Source organism: Plectrocnemia conspersa, unplaced genomic scaffold (genome assembly GCF_051122295.1).
Source record: "Plectrocnemia conspersa isolate PC_06_02 unplaced genomic scaffold, ASM5112229v1 ptg000009l, whole genome shotgun sequence".
In the NCBI taxonomy this organism is placed as follows: domain Eukaryota; kingdom Metazoa; phylum Arthropoda; class Insecta; order Trichoptera; family Polycentropodidae; genus Plectrocnemia; species Plectrocnemia conspersa.
Window position 1 is genome coordinate 21,914,404 of NW_028277173.1, and position 25,462 is coordinate 21,939,865.

The window sequence follows — 25,462 nt, forward strand, 5'->3', positions numbered from 1 at the left end:
TCGATTGAGCTTAAGCTCAGTTGAACTTTCGCTTATTCCAAGCGAAGGAGGAAGTTACGAACGAAAGTGATTTATATTCGATCGGGGAAAAGGGAGGAGATTAACGATCTTACTCTCCATCGATTCCTTAATCAATCTGGATTATTTGGAGCTGAATTTGAATATATATTTTTCTCTTTTCAATATCCCATTAGACTGTTTATTTCTGGATTGTTTATATTTTGCAACAATAATATTTGTTGTTTCACTATATGATCGGAGAACGGTTTAGTGTGTACGCATCTTGTTGCGTAAAACGCGCACAATATTTTGATATTTGTACCGTTTATAATATATACCGATTCTGCGTTAATCGTTATCGGCAACATTAATTTTAGTCAAGCCGCTAAAACGTCGTTTCTTTGCAAATGCAAAGGATAAAAAATCCATTAGTTTTTATGACATTTAATTGCAACGCGAATAATACGGATAGCTCAACAAGTATTTTCAGTCGTTTTCTATAAAAATCTTTAAAATAATATTTTCGAGTTGTGACGTTCTTTTTCTAAAGCAATGATATGTACCTACTGCATGAAAATCTAAGTACAAATAGGTGATTAAAATAAAATATCAATGGTAATAAAAAACATACAGTTAGGTAACAGTGTATCATAAGCATCACGCCATACGGCTGGAGGCAACCTTGATCTTCGCGTAAATAGATAGTATGACAGCCAGCAGCAGCAACAGCTAGCAGTCAGTCGCACACCGACAGCGATGGCGCGAGTATTGAGTGGTCCCCCTGAACCGGAGCGTCCATATTACGCTTCTTATGCCTTGTTGCTATTCGAGAGCCTCGTCCAAGGAGGCGATGCTCCAGCTCAGGTCGGTGCCTTTGTGCGACCACTTTTCCTTCGCGTGATGCGCATGCGGAACTTTTAAATTTTCAAACCAGAGCATGGCATGAAATCTTGTTTTTATGATTTCAAAATATTATTGTTATGACCTCCTGTGCGTTCGATAGTGACAAATAGGGTGTGTTATTAATAAGCGCGTCCGACGCACGATCCAAAATAAAATCTGTCGTGCGTGCTGGTATGTATTTTCCAATTAGAAAACAAGCCACACGACCTAAACGCGATAATTTGCGACCATGTTTTAAAACAATTTATCTTCCAAAAAGGGCAATATTAAAATGCAAAATGGGAAATAACGAACAAATCTAAATATAATTTTCACTACATGTACACTGATACACATCGAAATCGGTCTTTCCAGAGCTGCAAAATAGTCAAACTTAAATTAAACATTGAATGTTATGCACACATGTATTGCTCTTATATTCAAAGATTTAACTCATAAATTGCAATTTTACTTAAAGAAAACTTTAGCTTCAACATTTACCGAAACGTACATATTATATAATATAATGCAGTCATAAGAGCAATAGAGTTTCTTTATTATAATTTTCATATGTTTTAACTTTTAAATTTTGGTGCAATTTTAGGATATTTTACTACGAACTGTTATTTTTAAAAGAAAATATTGAGATAGAACAGTTATTACCACAAAAAAACACTTATGTTTAATGTACTGCTATTTTATTTATTAAAAAAAGTATGCTTAAAAAATTATAAAAATATTTTTTTATAAACTGATGTTTTAAAGCCGCTAAGTGCATATTTTTTTTATTAAATTGAGATTTTATTTAAATAAAACAGTAACGACATCTTCAATATTTGCCGAAATATATTTTAATTATTTCATGTTATTTTTAAAGCGTTATAAGAAATATAATATATGTGTTATAACACACATATATTATATTAATAACATTCACATTGTTAATTTTTATTTGCATTTTTTTGTGTGTTTTGACTCAGCGTGAAATATTTGGGTATTTTACTGTCATTTTCTGAAAGACAAATGCGTGAAATATCAGGATATTTTATTGATAAATAATGCGCCATGCAATTTTTTTGTCTTGATAATAAACTTAAAGTGGAACACCTGAAGGATTATCTATAAAAAATATAGAAATCCAATTACCGACACATGAAAATTTGGTATATTTTACTCTTATTTTCTTGGAAGAAATTTGTCACAAGAACTTAAAATATTTTTTTAAGCAAATGCTATTCTAATACAGGTGTACATTAGTTTAACTTAAAATTTTTACCTGTTCGAAGCAAATTCTTAGGACATTTTAAACTATCATAAACACTGCACTGTGTTAGCACAATAACAAAGCATATCTATGAAACGCATAAGTATACTAAAATATTTTGTCAGTTTATTTTATTTACGGAAAGTTTTCGTTTCATTTTATTAAAAATCATAAAACATATTTTGTTCTATCTGCTGAATTATTATTTGCGAGTGCCAAGCACAATATTATAGGAACAAAGCTCGAAAAAGCAATTAGCAGACTTAAAAATATGTAATTTCAGTTTATTATAATTTTCTTCATTGTCTTTTTGGTTTTTGCTCCTACTTTTTTACTATAATTTTTCACCAATAATTATTATATTTTTTTCGGATTTTTCTCGCCGTATTTAAAAAAACTTGAAAATTTGTGCAAAAAATACTCATTTGATTTTAATGATTTTTTTATGATGTATTATAAATCCAATCAAGCATTTTTTAACTTGGAAATGTAAAGAAATCGTTAAAAATAAAATAACGCCATTAGTTAATTATAAATAAATATAGTAATTATAATTACACATAAGCAAACAATATGTACATTATAATATACATGTAGTATGTTCATATCCAATTTATCATTTGGCCAAAGTATTATATTTCGATAAATTTGCCTTTGTTATCATAATTATTATTTAGGTGCTGATAAGACATACTTTTTTTCGCGAGTTACATAATAATACCGACGTTTATCTTATTTTCTTAAAAATCAGTGACAGGGATATGCGTAGTAACATATTATATTATAACATGATTATTCGAATTGTAATAATGGCTTATACAAAAGATACATAAAAATATGATTAAAACATAAGAAACACAAATACTACACTTATTTATTGATTTGATTGTAATAATAATCATGAACTTGATGAAAGTAGTGAATGTGTATGAAAATGTTTATCTAGCAACGATTGTTATTCAAGTTTAACCTTGTAAAAATCATTTATAATAGATTGTAGAAAATCAACATTGTATATTTACAATATTTCCATCTTTCTGGTATCTAAAGGATGCCTTTCTTGATTAATTTGTGGGACTTGTTAGTGAAAATCTGACGTAAATGTAAGTGGTTTTGGCAGAAGTTCAAATCTGTAATATTAAGAGAGTTCTGCAAAGCCCTAAACAAAGGTAAGTCTGAAGGTGCAAAGTCCGAACTATACGGTAGATCATCCTTAGTTTCAACAATCTTTCCCAGACCTATAAAAACGGTTGGTTTGGCGTTGTTCTGGTGGAATATAATGCCCTTTCTATTGGCCAATTTTGGTATTTTACTGTCAATTGCTTCTTTCAGTTTGGGCAATTATGAGCAGTGCTTGGAATTAACCGTTTGGTCTGGTGACAATGATACACGACCTTTTTAAGAACTGAATCTATTTTCCATCGCTAGTAATGAGTTATTAAAGAAAAAAATATTTCATTGCGTTTAAGTAACAAATCTCAAAAATAAATTTGGTCCAAATTTTTTATCGCTCAAGTGATGTGGCACCCAATTAACGAGCTTCTTGACCATACTAAGCATTCAAGGCAATAATGTTTAGTGCCAAATGGTTGTCACTATCAATCACGGTCTTGATTTTTCGACCGGCCATTTCAAATTTTGGTGTTCTTTCATTTAATTAAATGAATGAGCATCTAAAAGCTATTTAACTTGTTTCGTAAAATTCATCAATCCAAATTGCTTTTAAACTGTAGTATTTTTAACGTGGCAACACAAACCAATTTTTTGAATACTAAAGGTTAAGAACATTAGTAAAAAACTGTAACATTAAACTGTCCCAATACAAATGTTCTTTTATTAAGTTATGTAACGATATCGGTAGATCGAGTGACGACAATAGAACTTTTAAACTGTTTAAGATAAAACAGTAATAATTAATTAAGGAGTGTGTGTTAATAAACCTTATTTTTAATTCAGATATCAAGTTCAACTGGTGAAATAGCGACATATGAGCAAATACGACAAAAGAGTATACGGCTGGCCATTGCTCTTAAAAAAATGGGGATTAAAAAGGGAGATGTCGTCGCCATATCAAGCGAGAACAGATTTGAGTTTTCGATAAGCGCAATAGCCATCATGTCCATCGGCGCTATCAATGCCACACTCAACGTTCTCTACAGTAGAAGTAATTAATAATTTATTTGATTAAATATAATTCCACAATAATAATAAGTTGATTACTAACATATTCGACTTTCAGATGAACTCATCCACGCCATGAATATATCAAAACCACGCATGGTATTTTGTTCACCGTTAACCGTTTACAACATAATTGACGTTCTCGAAGATGTTCCATCCCTAAAAAATGTAATTTCATACTCTGATGATAAACCAGACCCGATAGTGACGTATTATGGTGATCTTTTCAACGATAACGTTGACATTAGCAATTTTAAAGTGGCGGAAGTGGACGTTAAGGACCATCCAATCGGTATTTTGTGTTCTTCCGGAACAACCGGTTTACCGAAAGGCGTAGTTTTAACACATCAAAACTTCATCACTTGTTTCTTTCATTTACAGTAATTATTATGAGTTGATATAATATTTATTTCTTTGTGTTTACTATATAAATCTATACTATTTTTAGTGATCGTACGTTAACTGTAAACGGACCTGATGAATGTATTTTAGCATTGATGCCATGGTTCCACGCTTACGGATTTATTACGCATTTGATGGGTCTCGCCTTGAACCAGAAATATGTATTTATGGTTCGTTTTGAAGAAGAGGCCTTCTTGAGCACTATACAAAAATACAAAGTAAGTAAAAAATAGTGTAATATATATTTACATTCATTGATTATTGTGATGAAAGAATATGCATTAGACCAGTGATGAGATACGTCATTTCGTGCTTTTCCTCTGGTATATTCTATATTTATATCTTAGGTCACTATGAGTATGGTAGTGCCTCCTCTATTAGTCTTCCTTGCAAAACATCCGTTAGTAAGTAAATACGACTTATCGAGTTTAAAAGAAGTGATGTGTGGAGCGGCACCACTTTCCAAAGACATCCACGTAGCAGTCAAAGAGAGAATCGGTCTTAAAATTATAAAACAAGGGTACGGGTTGACTGAAACAACTCTCGCAGTTTTAATTAACGATGCTAAAAATAATAAACATGCATCATGCGGTAATCTAGCTAGTGGAACACAAGCTAAGGTATATTTTTAACTGAATTGTATTTATTCAAGGTAATAAATGTGCTTATTCTATATTGATTGTTTTTAGGTAATCGATTTAGTCACTGGTGAAGCACTCGGTCCATTCAAAGAAGGCGAACTATGTTTCAAAGGTCCTCTGATGATGAAGAATTACTTGGGTGATGCTGCATCCACAGAAAACATATTTGATTCAGAGGGTTGGTTGCATACTGGCGACGTTGGTTATTACGATAACGAGGAATTCTTCTACATTGTGGATAGGATAAAAGAACTTATTAAATATAAAGGCTTTCAAGTAAGTCATGTTGAAATAATTTACTTTTTAATGTTTAAAAATGTTTATTTATAAAATAAAAATAAAAACTTCAGGTGCCGCCTGCAGAAATTGAGGCGTTGCTCTTGAAACATCCTGCAGTGAAAGACGCGGCTGTGGTTGGCTTGCCGGACGAGTTCGCCGGAGAACTACCTTTGGCGTTCATAGTAAAGCAACCTGGAATAGAAGTTAACGAACGGGAGTTAATCGAGTTTGTAGGAAAACAAGTTTCGCATCCGAAACGGTTGCACGGTGGTGTTAGATTCGTTGATGAAATACCAAAAAATCCTACAGGAAAAATTCTCAGGAGGGAATTGAGAGAAACGTTTAAGAATCCTTCAAAATTATAATATAGAATTTTAAAACGAGTGTGATAAAAGTTTTGAAGTGTGACTAAAAACAATAATTTTAGGTGTTGGTAATAGAATTTTTTATTCCAAATATAAAAGACATGTTATGAAATTGTTATAAATATTTTTTAAATTTTGAGATTTGTTTTAATTTATTTCTTTTAGTGAATTGGTAAAAAATGAACGAATCACATAATTGCACTAAATGTTAATAGCTGCGCAGAGTAACGCGTCTCACACTCCCATGATAATAATTTGTGAATGGTCAATATATTAGATGGTTTTCAGAGTATCTTTATAAAATGAGCTAATAAAACAAACTGATTTTTAAATGTTCAAGCAGCTTCTGTTCTAATTACAATAACTCTTTGATGTTAAATTCCTGCAACAATAGCTATTTTGGCCATTTTAATTATAAAAAAAAACAATCTTTAATTGACTTTTTTTAGAACTAATTATCATCAAGTGATATTAAAACATCACATTTTCTCTACATCAATTGTAAACTAATACATGTACGATAAACAGAAATTACCTTATAAAAAATATATGTGATACTATAAACGTATCACAATTTTTAGATGACTAGTTAATGCTATGGCACATATATGATGTATAAATGTAAATGACTAGAAATCGGCCTTGCATCTTATCTTCTTAAGCCCGTGTTGTTCAAAGTACTCTTTTACAAAAACGTAAACTTCGTAATCACCTGCAAAAAGTATTCAAACATACATATTTTATAATGAAAAATAAAGTTATTTGATAAAGAAATCGATAAAAATAATATCCTTGGATTTTGAACTCAGAATATTTAGTTAAAAATAGTTATGCATAGTATTCTTTACGATATTAAATAATTTATAATGGCATACTGACTTGAATTAAAAAAATGAATTACTTGGGTATTGATTAATTTGGATTAATTTATATATCAGATGTTTCAATAGTGGTTTATATAAATGCGAAGATACACGATACTGGATGAAAAAGCGTCCCATATGATTTTTCAACCATGGTTCAATCCTATTTCTGCAACTACGTCGAAAAGTAGAAGTTGTAATTGGCGATTGCATGATTTCTTCGTCTTCACTTTCATACCCAAATAAATCGATATATTTTTCTTTCACCTGTAAAACACAAAACTATTATAGTCTATAAGAAAATGGTAAATAATGTGTATGAAAACATTTAAACAAGCATTTCTATCGAAATTTCCTAAAGTAAATTCTACAAATTTCTTATTCAAAAGAATAATATTATTGTTTTCTAAAACAATTTATATTATATAGTTTCTGTATAAAGCATCACCACAATCAACCTTTTAAGAACCAGTTAATTTGACATCTGGTACAAAAAAATGAATGCGTTCAGCTATCGATTATTTTTAGTAAGGTAAGATATCTTTCGGCCAAGAACGGTATAATGACTACAGATGTCACTTCCGCATATTTCACAAACGTAAGAGCTGCAGCAACTATATCTCATATTAAATTATAAAGTGAGAGCATAAATTCAATATGAACGTTGCATATTCCAAAATGGGTTTGTTCCAATGAATTAATATAAAAGTCGAAGTCTAGAAGTAAAGGACCAACTAATTTGTTCATGAGTGATCGATTGTTTTTTTAAAGTATGATTCATCTTTCTGGATGAATGTTTCAAGATTTTAAAATATTTTTTAATTTAATTTTTATACTTGCAAATATCAACAATGATATTTTAAAATCACCATGTCTAATCTATGACTTTGTAGGCAATTCTGGTCAAAAGTAAAATAAAGGGAGGTTGAGAAACAATGAGAAAATGACAAAAATGTCATAATGACGGTAGGTAATTATAGCAGTTTTTATTGCTACTCTGCACAAAAGTATGTTGGCTGTTAAGGGATAAGTGTAAAACAATCTCATTATTTGTAGGGTCCAACAATTAACGACTGCTGTCACTCAAGTTGCTAAAATATTACATTGGTGATAACCTGAAAACAAGAAAACGAAGATATTCTCCTAAAACAAATCGACTCTTCATGGACGCGCATACCTGTTAAAAATTAAATAATGCGCAACCTATTTTGATTCTTTTTTTTTATTATTCATCACAACATTCATCCGCTAGATTGGGAAATTTTATTAAATCTAATCTGTGATGATTTTGAAAAACATTAATCATAAACCCAAGTATTAGCCTGGATTTTAACAATCGATTGGATTTGGACTTCTTTTCAGGTGCTGAAGATTTAAAATTATTGAAATTATAAAGGGAATGAACTGAATAAGTCAATTTGAATATAAAAAAAGTTAAGATTGTACAATTTGTATTGGATTATGGGTTGTGGCAAGAATATTTAAATTGCATTTCCATAATTTTACTTAATTAAATGTGGCTTAAAATGCAATAACAAGTATTCTAACGATAAAGAGAATGACTGCTGCTTAGATAAATATAACTTTGACAAATTTGTAGTACACCAGGTTTTATTTCAACTCAAAGCTATTTAATTTTGTTTGTAGACGCCGGAAAATAATTATTGACTATATACCTTTTTATGAAGTTTAATACTATAGTCAGATATTTGACTTAGCTTTTCACTTAGCATCTTTTTTTGAAAATATTCTTCACAAAACCATCTCGAACAATTAGGTGCAATTTGTGAACCCACATTTTTAACAAGCGTACTTTGAACATTATTGCATGCAGAAATAGGCTCCAATGCCTCTTCATTCATCACGCCTTGTTGCAGTTGTAATTCGCTTTCTTCACTTTTACCAAAGTTTTCGATCTCAGTCATGATGAAATTTAATTGTGTTTTGTTCATTTGATCGCCGAATATGTCGTTTGGTGAATTGCCGTTGAACAATTGTTGCATTTGTAAGTCAATGTTGTCCGATATGCTATGGTCAATAAATCCGTCGAGTTTAAAATTATCACAGATATTCAAATTGCTATTCATAATACTAGGGTTATCACAGTTAATAATATTTTGTACTAAATCAGTCTGCGTAGCTTTGTCGACTTTAGATTTGCTTTTGGGCACATCTACGTACGAATCTGGGTACGGCTGATTCAATTCAGTGTAATGCTTAATTACGGAAATCTGAAATTTATATATCAATAACATTATATTTCATAATAATTATATAAATAATATTGATACCATTGTTGTAATCTGTTTCCTATACATAGGAACCATCATCGATTGCGCGGCCGCCTTTAGTTCTATAATTTCAGCTAACCTCAAAATTTTTTCGATACAATCCGGCGTCTTTTGCGCATTTCTCGCTTTATAATTTTTATATAGTATTCTTTTAATATAATCAAGATACATCTTGCGCACCTAAAACGTTATAAATATTGATGAATGTATTCATTATAAGAGAGCTAAAAATTAAAATAAATGATACTTACGGGTGAAATAAGTAAGTGCGGCTCTTCGTCGATGGTAGGAACTTTAATTTCACTTTCTGGGAAAATTTGAGCGTTCACTTCCATTTTTACTTATTGTTTTATAATAATTAAGCTTTGCTTTGATACTATCACATTAGCTACAACAAACGACGTTTACAGCGCATGTTATTGTACTATGCTTACATGACAAAATACCAATACAAAATACCGCCATGATCGATTTGACGTTATTTTTTTGGTCTATAACTATATACAATTGAAGCATAAACGAAAAAATAATCGAATTTCTATAATTTTTTTAATCATTCGACTAAAATAAAACATATAATTACAATAATATTAATGAGAGCCACAACTAAATATTATATATTTTTTATAAATATTTAATCTTTTGACTTCATTGGAAAAATATTGAATATTTATTTCACATACAAACAATATAACTAATACTGACTATTTTATATCAATATTAAACCCTCAACTCTCCCCCTTAAAAGTTATTTTATATTTATTTAATTTTCATTCATTACATGATTATGGAACAATAAAAAAAATATTATAAATATCATGATTTAAAATAACTTTTCCTATTATAAATAATAATAAAAAATATAAAAATTAATGAAAATGTTATTAATTTTACCAATGCAACTTAGCGAGTAAATTTTTCTTACAAGCCGTCACTAGTACCATCTAAAAACTAACAATTTTATGCATGGTTTTGCACATTATACTCACGTTTTACTTTTTATTATACCTCTTCAAGCGATCCAAACATGTAAAAATCACTAGGGTAAGATCTGGTAAGTATTAACCATTTGAACGCGGAAGTCGCCCAATTGATTTATTTATTTCTTTACGCAAAAATCAGTAAAAAAAATGCTTTTCAAAAAAAAACTTTTTTTGTGAATAAACATAAAATTTCATTTTAAATAAATAAAAATTAAAAAATTAGTACATTTAAACACAGTATCAAGATAAAATTTAAATTTTTCAAAAAAAAACAATTAAATATTATTTCTGATTAACGCGTTCAAAGGGTTAAAGACATTCATAGCGTATATTTTAGACAAAAAGAAGGTGTAAAATATATATTGTTGCTCAAAGCGTAATAGAAGTGGTAAATCTCCCCCCCCCCTCCAAGTTATATTAAAATTAGCTATAAAATAATATTTTTAATAGTTTAATTTTTGCGAAAAATATTTTGAAACATACTTTTGCCGCTCGAATCAATATTTTAAAGTAATTTAGACCGAAAGTTTCTGTGAAGGAGATATAATTACCAATGCAGCATGAATATTTTGCCTAATAAACTACAATTTTTCTTACAGAAAACATCTTGACTTAATTCGCCGCGTAGCATATACAACTAGAGAGTTAAAAATAATATTATTTTACAAACAAAATCACAAAAGTTATTTAGTTGCAAAGATTTTCCCTTTATAAACAAATTGCTATATTCTTAAGGAAGTACAAATAATTATTCAGGTCGGTCTGCGCCGTTTTTGAATACTATAATAATAAACTGCCGTTTTGTTTGAGGAAAACTTGGAGTCCATTACTATTGCTTCACCATTTAGCTCTAATGCTCTAGCCCCCCTACCCCTCCTTCAAAATAGTATCATAATTCTTAAATAATTTCAATATAAGCAATCCGATATTTTGATTCTTTAAAATCACGGGTAAATTAAGTCTCTTTTACACAAAGAGTTCCAAGGATCTCGACGATGGAGATTTAGTCACAAAGTCTGAGACGGTAAAACCAACGCCAGAAGTCGCACAATTTTGATTTCATCGTGTTTTTTAGAATGAGATATCGCTATATGAATTTTAATTTCACAGTTTGTGATATAAATAATATTAGCGTCTGCCTTTATTATTTTTTATTTTGAGCGCCTGGCCCTACGTGAGTGAATTGGTTGCGTATGCTCAGAACTGGCCCTGTTAACCATAGTCTAAAAATGAATGGTCGTGACAAGTATATATGCCACTTTTACACATAGCTCCAATTTTAATAACAATATTACTAATATCGACTTAATTACAGAGCATAGTAGAAAATTTAATATATATTTGTTGCTGCCACATAAATTGTTTTTACATCATTTTGAATTATTCAAATAAAAAAAAAATGAAATTGTATTTTTTTATTGAAAATCGTAGCATATTCAAAAACATATTAAAGTTGTGTATAAATTTGATTTTATAACATCAGGTTTTTATAGATAATATTTTGTGACACTTTTTTTAATTTGACGCACATTACATTGGTACTTTAATTTTTATATAAATTTATAATTTTTAATTTATAATAAATAATAATAACTTATGATAAATTCTGGAATCATTTCAAACACCGCATTATATTTGTAATTAAAACAATAAAAAAACACATGACAAGATATTCTACAAAATTGAAATATGATTAAAAGCATGTTCATAATCTACTTATAACTTCATTATGTCCATCTATGTTTTTGTCCACCAAACAGTATCAAACAAGCAAATTATTAATTAATCAATATTATATTAATATTTTTCATTTTTGAAAATATGTCAGTAGCAATCACAAATTCGCGATAGAACAAAATAATTGGTGTTGACTTGGTAATAATTAATATAATCTATATATCGATTTTGAATATTATAATTATAACAAAATGTTATACTAAAAATGCCCAATTTTCAGTCTTAAAAAACATGGGGGGGGGGGAAAAAATAAGCAAGTTTGACAGAAGCAGAGAGCATATGGAAACAATTATCAAGATAACCTAATACAGAACCTTAGCTATTATTTGCAATATGAACACAATAGGTCAAATTCAATTGCACGACAACTGATATAAATAGTTAAAAATATATAAAAATAAGAGTTGTAAAGAATTTTCAATTATCACTATATAGCACACACATGTAAACCTTTGAATAGGAATAAGCTTATATTTTAAGAATAACTAAGTTATGTACATATATGTTGTAAATGAATCTGTACATACACAATTTTATGTACAAATATAAGAATGTGCGTTTCATAAAAATTATACAATATATAATATTTACATTTATATAAAAATTGATTTATAAAAAGAACTACATGATAATTTTTGGTTCGGGTACAGATAAAGCAATTGACTTATGAGGCAAAACTTGTCCTCCATTTATATAAAGTTCGTCTTGGACTATAACATCTTCGCCGAGCACTGTGCATCCTTCCATCCTTACCCAGCGGCCGACAACGCAGCGCCATCCAACTATACAGCCATCCAGCCATGCATGAGATTTAATAACTGCACCTCTCAATATTGTGCTTCTCTTAATACATGCTCCTAAAAGTTTATAAAGTATTATAAAGACGAAGTAAACTTTTAAAACTTCAAGTTTTGTGTTATGCCTTACCATCTTCAATAACGACGTCAGGACCAATCGTGACGTTAGGACCGATTCTACAACCGTTACCTATGCGAGCTAACGGATGGACTAAGACATTACCGACAATTTCACGACCGGTATGTAAATGTTCCGGTTTTTTCTGTCTTAAATTCGTCAAATACAGACACATACCTAAAATATATTTCAGTTGTAACTATTTGCAATCATATTTTTATAAATATATATATATATATATACCAGTTAAGAAATCTTTCGGTTGACCGACATCCATCCAGAACCCTTGTAGCTCCATGGCGTATAATTGACCTTCTTGCGACATAAAAGGAAATATCTCTTTTTCAATCGACGTAGGTCTAAGTTCTATGCGAGATAGCACCGATGGATTCAAAATGTACATCCCTTATAGAAAATTAGAATCTTAAAACACATGTAATTCTCTTATAAATTAAAATGAGTAATTGTATACGTACCTGCGTTAATTTTGTTTGAAACAAATTCTTGAGGTTTTTCAATGAAACTCTGAATCTCTCCGTTGTCTTTATATAACACGACACCGTATTTAGACGGTTCTTCTACTTTAGTCACGACAATCGTACCTTCCTATTAATCAGCTTATTAAATATAACAAATCATGAATAAAATCAAAATTAGACTATTACTAACTTTTCCATGGTTTTTGTGGAATTTTGCAAGCTCTTTGAAAGGAAAATCGCAAATGACGTCTGAATTCAATACGAAAAATGGTTCAGGACTTTCGAGTAAAATGTCGCGAGCTAAAGCTAAAGGCCCGGCTGTACCCAATGGCTCTGTTTCGTGAGAATATATAAGTGATACCCCCAGTTTTGACGCTTCCGCACTAAGCTCTTTTTCCATTTCTTCGGCTCTATATGACACAGCTAAAATGACCTTAAATCATAAATACATACATAAAAGTTTATTGCTATTAAATAATATACAATCAAATACGTACTTGAGAAACTCCAGCTTCTATCAACGCTTCTATTTGATGCAAAAGTATGGGTTTGTTTGCAAATTCTACTAGAGGTTTTGGTCGACTCAAGGTGAGGGGACGTAGCCTAGTGCCGTATCCACCGACCAGAATCAAGGCTCTCATAGATCCCATTATTTTGTCCGTACCGCACATTTTATCTAAAAAGTACAAAGAACAGTGCTTGTAGTATGAAGTATGAGGCTTCCTTATGAAACGTAGCGTATATTTAATTATCTGTCACGTTGTCAATCATAGAATGCAATAAAAAATATCGTATAACTTACTCGATCGTGACTAATAAAAAAATAAACAAAATATCACTTCTATAATTGTAACGTCGACATACTTGTTTCAAAGCTGCTCGAAACAAACGAACTGATAAAAAAGAAGAGCGCAAGGCTGACGTAATGCACAAAAACTCGTCAAGTCGGCAGAAGCCGGCCGTTGATCGACACGTCACGTCTGTCACAGTAGTAAACACAGAAAACAACTTTGGCCATAACAACACAAAATGTATTTTTTTTAATTAGCAAGATAATTATTCAGTTAAAAATTGTATATTATTTTTATTAATACATATTTTTACGCAAGATATAATTAAACCACTTATGTGCGATTAGCATTGTTTTAAAGATAATAAAAAAAAAAATTTTTAAATTGTCAATTTAGAAAAATAGTAGTCCATAAAAAAAATCTGATTTTTTTACATTTTTACGCGCTGCTCAGCCGATAAATATTAAAACTTTCTTTAAAACAAAGCACTGCTTTTAAATTTTATGTTTTTGTTATAAAAATCACGAATATTATAATTTGTACGGTCTGATATATAGCTAATATAGCTCACGGGGCCGGTACGATAGTATTCAGCGCCCTTGGCACTGAAAAAACAAAGGTAAGATGGATTTTTTTTCTAAGAGAGCTAAAATAATGGTCATCATAAATTTTTATTTATAATTCATCTCGTAATTTTTTTTCCAAGAAGGATAGATCGCTACGAAAAGTAAAAAAAGAAAAGGTCGTCACGGAATATTTTGTTTAAAAACTATCTCAGATATTTTTTTTGCGGAGAATAAATTATTTTAAGAGCTAACAAAGGGTCATAAGCTGTACAAATATATTAAATTTTATGAAGGTGCATAATTTTTTCGAGGAATTGAGGATATACCGATACCGTGTTAAGTATAATAAAACGGCACCCCCATTTGGGGAAATTGGTGCCCCTTTTAAGACTGACACCCCATTGATTAATTATAATGGTCTTAATTTTGCTTGTTATTGCCGATACATCGGAGGACTGGCGTTTTTAGAGGTTATCTGCTGTTATTTGACATAAAAATGTTCAATACGCTTAATGCAATAAGAACTTCAGTTTCTTCAAATGTATTTTACCAACAAATCCGGGTTAGAACATTGCATTTATTTAACGTTCTTCACTATCAAAATTTCACTAACCTCAAAAATGTATATTTGATAGAAATTGTATACATAACTTTAATTCTTTTATTGTTTACAGACTACTTTCTTATTGAAACGTCATTATCCGTTACCATTACACAAAAAGATAGGAAAGAAGATAAAAATGAGACACCGATATTTTATTTATGATCTTGTGGAAGATACTGACCAAAAACCGAGTCAAACACTAAACATCATATTAACACAATATGCAGAGAGTGAGTGATCTTTTTAAATTTGCGCTTATAATACATTGCACCGTAAACTAGTAATTTATTTTTATAAATATAGAATATGGTGACATCGGTGACATTGTGGCTTTGAAGCCGTACTCTGCTTACAAGAACTTTTTGTTAACTGGCATGGGTATATATGACACACCAGAAAATAGAGAAAAATATAAACATATTGACGAAGCACAGAAGACAACATATTCATCGCCATACGTCAATCGGGTAATGTATTGGGTTAATAATTAATATGGAAATTATAATAATAAATTTAAATAAAAACAGGTTTTGGTAATATGGAACGTTATAATAATATTCGTCGTTGAATTTTTTTACTGAAAATGTTTTTTTATAAATCTAGGCTGGATTATATTAGACAGTATAGTTTAGCAAAAATTTTAATATTTTGTATAAAATAAATAATCATAAATATTAAAAATACCTTTATAGTGAAAGAAAATGTCTTAGAAATTAAATTTAAGCAAATCCTGTATTTAAACCATTTTAACCCTATACTTCTTTGATATCATGAGTCTATATATTGAGGTACAACAGTCGCCTTTTAAATTTGACATAATTATACCTTACTATATCATATTGAATTTGCTGATTTCAGTTAATGAAAAGCCTATCCAAAAAGATAATCTATGTCAAAATGAGTCCTAAAAATCCGTGGATCATCGAACCTTGGCACGTGAGGCTTGCATTTAGTAGAAGCTCAATCATCGTTCCAGACTCTGCAATAGAATTACCTGAAAACGAAATTAAAGGTCCAGACATGACACTTGAAACAAAGGAGTTTTATGTTGTTATTACGGTAAACTATCTATGGTTACAATTTAATAAAAATATTAATATAAGTTTAATTAAGATTATTTTCAATTTAAGATTAACCAACAAGAAAAGGTGAATGTGAGGTGTCGAATTCACCATTGTGATTTTGATAAAACCATGAAACCGATTCCCGAGGAACCCTGGAATATTGCACTGGAGCCTTTGTTTCCTGAACAAGCCGAGGTTCTCAAAGGAATTCCTCTTTGCGAAATATAGTCAATTGTAAATCTATTCGACATCATTATAATATTATTTAGTCATTATTAAAATTAGTTGATATTACAGTAGTGTTTTTATTTTTCAATAATTTACGGTTATGATAAAATATCTTGCAAAAACTAATGCAATCCATATCAAATTCGATTTGGAGTAAATGAGGGATCTACTCCATTTAATTTGACGTTAAAAATAAGTACATCCTGAAGTTTATGATGAGTATTGAGACATGTTTTTTTTGAGATAAAAGTAAAAAGTACAGTCGAAGCAAAGGAAACACCTTCACATTTCACCATTATGGCAGTGAATGTTCCACTTCTATTTTTAGGATGCTTAAGGAATCATTGTAATTGATTACATGGGTAAGGCAAGAGCAGGACTAAATTATTGTTTACCCTTGAGAGTAAATAAAGTTGAAAATCAAAGAAAAATCATAATAATTCTGTTAGAATCAAACGTTGCTTTCACAATTGCATCACCATCCTTCACTAGCATAATTACATCTAGAAGTCTTAAGGTTAAAAGTAAATATGAAGGCTATTAATTGTTAACTGTTAAAATTAAATAGATATTGTACATTATCATATCCTATTTATATGATTGGCGTTGTGCTTTTGTGTTCAAATTACAGGGGTATTTCGCTGTTGAATATGACATACACACACGTACAATTTATTTGTGAGACATTTAATGCCTTATTTCGAAACCGAAGTTCCTGATTATCAATGTAGCTTTAGGACAAGCTGATACATCATAAAACAATTCATAGAGATAACTTGGAAATATGGTATTGATAGTCATCATGGTTTTGTAGATTTCTGTCAAGCCTATGAAAAGCGTATATATACCCAAATACAGTAAACTTCGTACGTATCTGTTTTAGTAAGGTAAGTGTGTGTTCAATAAAAACTTTTAGAACCTTTCAGAACTTTGTTGCGAAAAATGATCCAGATAAACTAGCAAGTTTTGATGTTAATAATGATGACGACGTGAATAAAATTATAAAATCGAGTATAAGGTCCTTTAAATCTTAAAATATTCCAATGAAGTTTTAAATGTGGACCAAGTTTCGTTTGAAATCATTAACGTAGCGGCAGATCCTAAATACCTGGTATCGTTGCTCAGTATGTAATAGGGTATGTAAAAAAATAATAGAAACTTACTCTGGAAAAACACTAATATGGTACTAATTTACGTCTATGAAATTGCGTCGAATGAATTTATTGTGTAGAAATAATTATAATTGCTTCTAAAAATATTATTAATACCAATTTAGTTGTACACCGTTTAGTTGACAGTAGGTAAAAAAATATACCATTACGATTTTTATCATTTATGCGAAATAATTGCTTACAATGCTTCTCAAATTGTGTTTTGTATATTGTTGTCGTAAAACTATTACAGTTGAAATTTAAAAAAAATGATGAAGAATATGTGAGGATCGCCGATCATGCTAAAATTAGCCATCCTTGTATGCTAAAATTAGCTTCTGAAAAATGCGATCCATAAACATGCAAATCAAGATTCGGGTTTTATCATCGCAGCTTGCACACAAAGAACACAATAAGTCATTGTATAAGTAACACTACACTATATAAGGTCCGTTTAAGACGATGCAATTTAATTTTAATTGCACCCTTATAACTCGGTCCGACGACAAAAGAATAATATTTTGTCGACCGACCTCGAGAGTCAACTGATCATACGCTGCTCACCGATTTCAGAGTGAGACATGAAGACCTTATTTATATTCTCGTTAAGGTTTCTAGTTTACCCTCCCTCTCCCAATGCATAACCAAACCAATAAATATAATAATCAAATACTATTTCACCATCAACTATTTTTCGTGACCGGCATGTTCACACGTAGACAGATACAATGGCGCGGCACTAATCTAAGCGAATAACATCTAGGGTCATATTTTTACACTGTTCATATTTAAATATGACATATTAGAAATAGTATGTATTTAATTATTTTTTGAAATATTATTATAATTATTTTTTGTTCTTTCTTCTTTGTTGTTATTTACATGAAAATAAATAATTAAAAATAAATTTAGTATTTTAAGATTATCTTATAGAAATTTTTAAATTCGGAGTCAGAGTCGGACCTTGCGAAAAAGTCAGAGTCAGAAAAAAATTCCATCGACTCCTAATTATCACTTACCTTAGTTATAAATGAATATTACCTCATGGTCTCGACTACTTCATGTCTTTCGTCACCCCGACACGACACCTTGCAGACTGAATCAATGTTGCTAGCCAACGGTTCATGGAATCAATTAGATCTGTACTATGTGCTTTTCCCTCATTTTTCGTCACATATTCTTAATCCGGAAAGAAACTTTATTGAACTGACTTATAAATTATAAAAAACGTATCAAATGTGATCGAATTTAAAATAAAATACCATGAAATTAAAATTGATTTATTTTACAATATTAAAATTAACTATTTTAATACATTATTTTTTAACTGAAAAATCAAAATCGCTTTCTTGAGCACTCATCTCTTCTTTGTTTGAAAACGGCTCAACATCAGATTCGAGTATTTGAAGTGGTTTTATAGCTACACCATCGTTCGTCTGATTTTCATACGCTTGACCCTCGGACATATTATTAGTTTCTGAAACTTCAACGTTTTGATTTGTATTGAGCTCCGCCGAGTTTTCACTATATTCAACATTTTCATTATATTGCGTATCATATGTAACACTTGGATCATACTGATTTTGCTCTCCTTGATACTCTTGGTATTGTTGAGAATTTCCATCTTCATATGTAAAATTCTCAGTGTTTTCTGGATTAACAGCTGCATAAACGTTTTCTGGGTTTACAGCTTCATAATCGTTTTCTGGATTTACGGCGTCATAATTAAAGTTCTCAGTATTTTCTTGGATCGGTAATTCGGTATTATTATTGTTATTCTCATAATTTTCAGCATATTGAGGATTGTTTGGATCGTCATATTGTTGATATGGAACTTCTTCAGTGTTTTGATTATATTCTGTATTGTATTGATTTTGATCTTCGGCGTAAGGCTGGTAATTATTATACTCATTATAATTTTGAGTGTCATAGTTTGCTGTTTGATCGTAAGCTTGCTCGTTGTTTTGTGCATAATTAGGATCATATTCAGTTACATTATTATCGGCATATTCTTGAGGTTCACTTGTAATTTGATTATTATAGTTTTCATTATTTTGAGGATAATTTGGGTTATATTCGGTTACATTACTTTCTGAGTACTCTAGATTATGGTTTGCTTCTTCTTCTTTATAGTCCTCGTTTTGTTCATAGGTCTCATTGAATGGTTCAGAAGGTTCTCTTTTCATAAGTTGCTCTTCATTATCTTGTTCGTAAGTTTCGTGTACATTTTGCGCATTGATCGGATCGTATGGTACTTGTTCTTGAAGCTGTTCATCAACATTTTGATCGTATGTATCATTGATTTGTTCGTTAGATTGTTCATAAGCTTCATCTACATTTGGCGTTGTAATTGCTTCGTAATGTTCTTGTTCATCATTATTAGTTTCATTAGTTACTTCTTCTCGATGCGGAGGAATATCGAATGATTCAACATTTTGTTCATAAATCTGATTAATATTTTCTTGGTCTTCATAAGGTTCTTCTATTATTTTTTGATCGTTATTATCGCTCGGTTGATATTCTGGATCATCGCGATCATAAATATAATCTTCTGTTTTTCTATATTGTTGTTTCTCATCATACGGTTCATTGTCTTCATATTGTAAAGGATTTTCATAAGCCTGTTCTTCATATTTATCACTGCTTTCCATCTCAAGTATTTCTTTAACATCTTCGACATTTTCTATCTCACTTTCTACAATTTCTTTATTAACATTTATTACTATCCGCTCAACATTTTCATTAACAACCACATCCGTTTTCAATTGAATTTCATCAATAAATTCTTCCTTATGTTCTTCTATCTTCAATTTCGTTTCAATCAAGTCCTGCTTTTTACTATTTTCTTTGTGTTGCAGTTCAACTTTTTTGGGTAAATCTTTAATAACGTTATTTAAAGACTTAAGATTATCGTTTGCAGCTTCTTTTTGAATTTTATCGTCTACGATTACAGGCACTTCATCTTTACGCACATGGTCATAATCCGATTCTACGTCAATTTGTTTTTCTTCATCACATTTTTCGTGCTCACTTGAAATTTGATTTGAGTCGTCAATTTGTTGATCTAAATCTGTATCTGATATGCGCGATTCTTCTTCCGATTTGCTTAATTCGTTAATCACACTAGATACTGTTTCATATTTATCTAAGTTTTTAGCTTCATTGAAGTTTTTCAAGCTGTTCAAAATGGTTGTATTACTAAGGTTTACTTTATTGCTCTTAGTCAATAAATTGTCTTGCTCATCCTCTTTTGGTACGCTGTCGAAAGTTTTAGGATACTTTGTCTGATTTTTTGGTATCAACACAAATCTTCTCGATATTTCTTCAATAGCCTCTTCTAACGTTATATTTTTTATGAAGCACTGTGTTTGTTGTTGTTTTGGTATCATAGTGTTTTCTACGTTTTGTTGTCGGTGTTGACCATTTTCATAATTTTTATAAAAGTCGTTTTTTAAAATAGGAACGTCATTCACCGGTATATATCTATCATAGAAATTATTACGACTGTATGTAGCGATTGTATTAGGAATGGTGTTATAATGGTTTTTATATATACTCTGTAAATAAAAATTAAGCCAATCAATTATTCAATTTAATATAAAAAATATAATTATATAAACCTTTAACGATCTGATTCTGTCGGTTTTTGCTTGTAGAAAAGCTGCTTTTTTCTCAATATTTTCCAGTTTTGATAGTAACATAACATTCCTGTCTCTTCGTCTTTTATCGTCCATCTTTAATAAGTTTATGTGATTTTTACGGTAATGTCTGCTCTCTTTGGACTGCTGAAAAATAATACTTTTTAAATATAATATCAAAAGAATACATATGATTAATGTAAACTATTAAAATTAAACATAAAATAACAGCAATATAAATACATTTGAAAACACTATATTGACTGGTCAAAACAATCGTTGTTTTCAAATATGCATAATTTTAGAAAAACGTTCGTATGTGGTGAGCATCGGTATAATAATTGTGCTACCCACTGATTGCGATTTCTGAATAGAGAATAAATGGCATTGAAAAAATCAACAGAAGTACGTCAATAAATAGTATAAATTTACCGAAAGCGTTATGTCATATACATTATATTTGAAAGAGATTCAAATGAATTACTACCAAATATTATTGGTAAAATTAATTCTTAAATTGTTCTTCTTTAATATATCATTTAAAACACACAATAAGATTTTCTTTGCTTTTTAAAATAGTACTATAATTATATATGTAAACAAAGCCTTACATTTAATATTTTGATTTCAAAACAGTGTTCCTAAATATTTGATTTAATTATATAAATATTGCTTTAATTAACTTAAACAAATACTCTGATATTTGTTTAATTACTATATTGTACTAAATATGTAGATCAAAATAAATTTAAAAGCATTAAAGTTAAAGTAAAAGCGTAAAATATGCAAGTTTAGTATTTATAGGTACTAAGTTACTTTTATATACATAATACATATGTAGTATGTAACCAGTGTTTCGCACCAGTGCCTTTTTCACACTCTGATGTGTTCCATTCCCCAAATAATAAATTCAACACATTATTAACCCTATTATTTTTAACCCCTGGATACTAAAAATCACTAGATTACATATATTTTTTATATGTATGTGTATACATATGCAGTATATCAAAAATCTTATAATATTTCATATACAAAAACATAAATACAAAACATATTTTTAATGCGCCATTTTAAAAACGTAACCTATGTAAATACATACCATTGTTGTTGTTTTCAAATGATCACTCGATCAACGATAAACGACACTGTTTTGGAAATTGCGCACAGCATATACATAATAGGACAAAAAATCGGTAATTTTATGATCAAAGCTCGTTCGTGCATTCGTCTACTGCGAAAGTCAGAAAACTACTAAACAACTTCCAAACCTTCGCAACCCCAATAAAGACCCCTTTATTATCGTGAATAACGTTGTTAGGTCGCGGAACGAATTGTAGTCGGTTCGATAAGGCATACACACACGTTTTCATAAAAAGTTACAAATTTTTTTTTGTGAAACTTGAATTATTGTAAGAATCTGGTAAAATATTATTTTGTATTTGGGAGATCGGAATTAATGATTATTATATAAATAAAATTCCGATCGATCATCATAAATAAGGTTTTCCTCGAGTTTCCTAATATTACGGATGAATAAACGGAGCTAGGTCGTGCACAATGACTATTCATCAATTGATTGTAACTTATAATCGTGGTTTTATTTTTTTTAATAGATAGCACTGGCTTACAGAATTTTATTTTATTTTAGTGTTTAATTCACTTATTGTTAACAATATCATGATGGTTGAATTAATAAATTATGATAAAATTTATCATAGTTATAATTAGATATCAAAAGTCCATTTCTACGCGAACGGAGTGTAACACTCTCACCTATATATCGACCCAAATTAAAATCAATATATGTACACAAATAGGTCATTTTAATATCTTGTCCCTGATGAATTGTAAAATATGGGTTGTTTTTTACAACACAATACAACGAAATTTATTAGCTCGAGCTTATTTTATATTTGTTTGTTTTATTTTTATTTGCACTAATTAAACAATATATTAGATTTTACCAAATTGACGTACTTGGTTTAAAATGATTTCTAATTTATAGTTCGTAATAATATGTTATTTTGTACATTTCATAACTTTGCGTGTTTATTGAAACCGATCAATAAGAGTTGTTCTTTTCGCGATTAAATGTTCTTTTCATTAAACGTATTAATGAATCGTGTAAATATTAACAATATGAGTGAACACATGTATGTATATATTTATACATATTTAATAAATTAAAATTCATTGACCTGTTATTGCGGTAATACACAATAATAAAACATACATAAACCAAGAACTTAAAGTAATTAAGTAAGTTTAGATCTGACTCGCTATATATTCTATCCTTTAACTTAACAGTGAATGAAACTTTATATGCGTGACTTTATACTTTCTAAAAATATTTTAATTTAAATATTTAATTTAAATTATTTTTCATTATGCACTTACTATTTTTAAATTTCATAATTAATTTAATCCTATACAATATCTAAAATTTATATAAATAATATGTATATATGTAAATATACAGTAATAATATATTCATAAAATATTATAAAGTTATATAAATCTGAGTTTTGTCAAATATATGAAACATTTTTAATTATTTTTAATTTCTTCAAAGATTGAGAAATTCGCCCTTCGAAGATAGGATGTGCAAGGTCGTACCTGTTTGTGCCAATGTAACGTTAAGTAGGTTCATAAAGGTTGCCCAGTTTGTATGGATATAATAAAATATACGGTAACTATCGTTTTGCGTGCAGATCGTTTGAGAAATAAATTTTTCTCTGCTCAATTCGCTGCTTTTCAAATATCATTTTGCATATTAAAAATAATGAAGCGTTGTTGGTGTAATTCGAACAAGAAAGGCAGAAAATGAACCGAGCCGGAATAAACTTCTTACTCTTTTCTTTATCATCTATATTTGGTAAAGTTATTTGGGTACTATTGATTTCGTTTCAGTTGGCAGAACCTTTTATGTTTTACTTTTAAGACGAAATGTCAAATCAGTATTGTGCAGTATTCATTATTTTATTAAAAAAGTTCATTATACATATGTATTCTTATTTTTTTGTGAGCCGCATTTCAACGCGCCTGAGACTTTTGACAGTGATGAATGATTGAAAGAAAGTCGTAATGAAACCCGACATTAACTTGTAATTATTTATAAATACATACATTAAATATTTGTACAGCACTTATTACTTTATTGGTATAAGTAATATAAGATGTTTCACTACAGTTTCTTACACACAAAGACAAGTCTAACACGCATGCGCATGCACGAGCATAATACATGGTTGTTGCTATAGACTTTAAGTAACTTTTTTGTTAATAACATTTGTATTAACAAATCAATGATTTGATTCTTAAAAATAAACTGAAATTTAATTCTTTCAAAAGCGGAAGTTTCCCACTCGTTGTTAAGCGGCTTCCATAAAGGTCACATGTTTATGGGGGGATAAAAAATAGTGATTAACTGAGTATTTGTGCGAGAAAAGAAGAGACGTGAAGCGCCGATCTACGGGGTGCCAGTGCTGCTAGTCATTGCTCTAGATATGTCAGCGGTATCTCTCTATACAGTACACTCCCTAGCAGTTTAATTTCTAAATTCTACTAGGACGAAAGAATACATTGCCGGTACGTTCATTTTACTTTTACTATTTTTGTTTAGTCCGTTGTTGTTGCAGTCATAGAGGCTCGTAGCGTGGTCGAGTGAGGCTTTAGGTGTTTGTGGCTATGATGCGTGGTGAGCCGACATGAGAATGGTGTCATGAGGGCATTGGTGTGGCAGTTACGGCGTTACTTAAGAAATGTCGATAAGAACGATATTATTTTATGAAGATTTTTAGCGAACGGATGGCGTCGGGTGGCAATTATATAGATTGAGCCGCTGCAGTAGTAATTTTATTAACAACTTTATAATAGTTTACAAATTATGTTACATAATAATATAGGCGAGTGAATGGTGGACGAGGCACCACAGGTTGTTGTCTACCATCAAGGTCCACCAAAATAATCTGCTGTCCTTCGCTGTTGTCACGTCAGTGCTACCAGAGTACTGCCAAGTGTTGGCCATAATAAATGAATAAATAAATAGATAAATAGAGCCTCATAGATTTTTTATTTTTTGTTGCAAAAAATAGTGTACATTTGTATAAATATATCATTTTATATCCCATAACCC

The 25,462-nt window shown here is 30.0% G+C and overlaps 5 protein-coding genes across 5 annotated transcripts; 2 read left to right on the forward strand and 3 right to left on the reverse strand.

Annotated features, from left to right (window-relative positions):
• The first annotated feature begins 738 nt into the window (after positions 1–738).
• Positions 739–6,151, forward strand: LOC148232242 (luciferin 4-monooxygenase). The gene is made up of 7 exons (XM_088191416.1): positions 739–864; positions 4,103–4,310; positions 4,386–4,707; positions 4,776–4,947; positions 5,077–5,349; positions 5,419–5,646; positions 5,721–6,151. Exons 1-7 carry the CDS (start codon positions 757–759, stop codon positions 6,012–6,014), a joined length of 1,605 nt encoding a protein of 534 aa, XP_088047542.1. The 5' UTR covers positions 739–756; the 3' UTR covers positions 6,015–6,151.
• LOC148232243 (uncharacterized) lies at positions 5,671–9,663 on the reverse strand. The gene is made up of 6 exons (XM_088191417.1): positions 9,420–9,663; positions 9,169–9,348; positions 8,554–9,108; positions 6,916–7,144; positions 6,550–6,726; positions 5,671–5,841 (listed from the first exon to the last, which is right to left on the reverse strand). The coding sequence occupies exons 1-5, from the start codon at positions 9,501–9,503 to the stop codon at positions 6,644–6,646; spliced, it is 1,131 nt and encodes a 376-aa protein (XP_088047543.1). The 5' UTR covers positions 9,504–9,663; the 3' UTR covers positions 5,671–5,841; positions 6,550–6,643.
• A 1,888-nt stretch (positions 9,664–11,551) lies between these two features.
• Gmppb (GDP-mannose pyrophosphorylase B) lies at positions 11,552–14,281 on the reverse strand. Its single transcript, XM_088191422.1, has 7 exons — positions 14,147–14,281; positions 13,780–13,958; positions 13,473–13,715; positions 13,280–13,409; positions 13,047–13,208; positions 12,816–12,980; positions 11,552–12,745 (listed from the first exon to the last, which is right to left on the reverse strand). Exons 2-7 carry the CDS (start codon positions 13,951–13,953, stop codon positions 12,510–12,512), a joined length of 1,110 nt encoding a protein of 369 aa, XP_088047548.1. The 5' UTR covers positions 13,954–13,958; positions 14,147–14,281; the 3' UTR covers positions 11,552–12,509.
• A 799-nt stretch (positions 14,282–15,080) lies between these two features.
• Positions 15,081–16,601, forward strand: mRpL9 (mitochondrial ribosomal protein L9). Its single transcript, XM_088192767.1, has 5 exons — positions 15,081–15,201; positions 15,314–15,473; positions 15,547–15,710; positions 16,102–16,302; positions 16,374–16,601. The coding sequence occupies exons 1-5, from the start codon at positions 15,136–15,138 to the stop codon at positions 16,533–16,535; spliced, it is 753 nt and encodes a 250-aa protein (XP_088048893.1). The 5' UTR covers positions 15,081–15,135; the 3' UTR covers positions 16,536–16,601.
• A 2,352-nt stretch (positions 16,602–18,953) lies between these two features.
• LOC148232246 (uncharacterized) lies at positions 18,954–22,619 on the reverse strand. The gene is made up of 3 exons (XM_088192480.1): positions 22,427–22,619; positions 21,307–21,471; positions 18,954–21,243 (listed from the first exon to the last, which is right to left on the reverse strand). The coding sequence occupies exons 1-3, from the start codon at positions 22,427–22,429 to the stop codon at positions 19,003–19,005; spliced, it is 2,409 nt and encodes an 802-aa protein (XP_088048606.1). The 5' UTR covers positions 22,430–22,619; the 3' UTR covers positions 18,954–19,002.
• Between the last annotated feature and the right edge of the window lie 2,843 nt (positions 22,620–25,462).

Coding starts and splice junctions, on each gene's coding strand:
- LOC148232242 (XM_088191416.1), top strand. CDS start 757: ATGGCGCGAGTATTGAGTGGTCCCCCTGAACCGGAGCGTCCATATTAC. Junction 4,311..4,385: donor CAACGTTCTCTACAGTAGAA/GTAATTAATAAT, acceptor TTCGACTTTCAG/ATGAACTCATCCACGCCATG. Junction 5,647..5,720: donor TTAAATATAAAGGCTTTCAA/GTAAGTCATGTT, acceptor TAAAAACTTCAG/GTGCCGCCTGCAGAAATTGA.
- LOC148232243 (XM_088191417.1), bottom strand. CDS start 9,503: ATGGAAGTGAACGCTCAAATTTTCCCAGAAAGTGAAATTAAAGTTCCT. Junction 9,109..9,168: donor GGAAACAGATTACAACAATG/GTATCAATATTA, acceptor TATAAATTTCAG/ATTTCCGTAATTAAGCATTA. Junction 7,145..8,553: donor GTATTAAACTTCATAAAAAG/GTATATAGTCAA, acceptor TGTGTTTTACAG/GTGAAAGAAAAATATATCGA.
- Gmppb (XM_088191422.1), bottom strand. CDS start 13,953: ATGTGCGGTACGGACAAAATAATGGGATCTATGAGAGCCTTGATTCTG. Junction 13,716..13,779: donor TAGAAGCTGGAGTTTCTCAA/GTACGTATTTGA, acceptor TTATGATTTAAG/GTCATTTTAGCTGTGTCATA. Junction 12,981..13,046: donor ACCGAAAGATTTCTTAACTG/GTATATATATAT, acceptor AATATATTTTAG/GTATGTGTCTGTATTTGACG.
- mRpL9 (XM_088192767.1), top strand. CDS start 15,136: ATGTTCAATACGCTTAATGCAATAAGAACTTCAGTTTCTTCAAATGTA. Junction 15,202..15,313: donor TATTTTACCAACAAATCCGG/GTTAGAACATTG, acceptor TATTGTTTACAG/ACTACTTTCTTATTGAAACG. Junction 16,303..16,373: donor AGTTTTATGTTGTTATTACG/GTAAACTATCTA, acceptor TTTCAATTTAAG/ATTAACCAACAAGAAAAGGT.
- LOC148232246 (XM_088192480.1), bottom strand. Junction 21,244..21,306: donor ACAGAATCAGATCGTTAAAG/GTTTATATAATT, acceptor TTTTATTTACAG/AGTATATATAAAAACCATTA.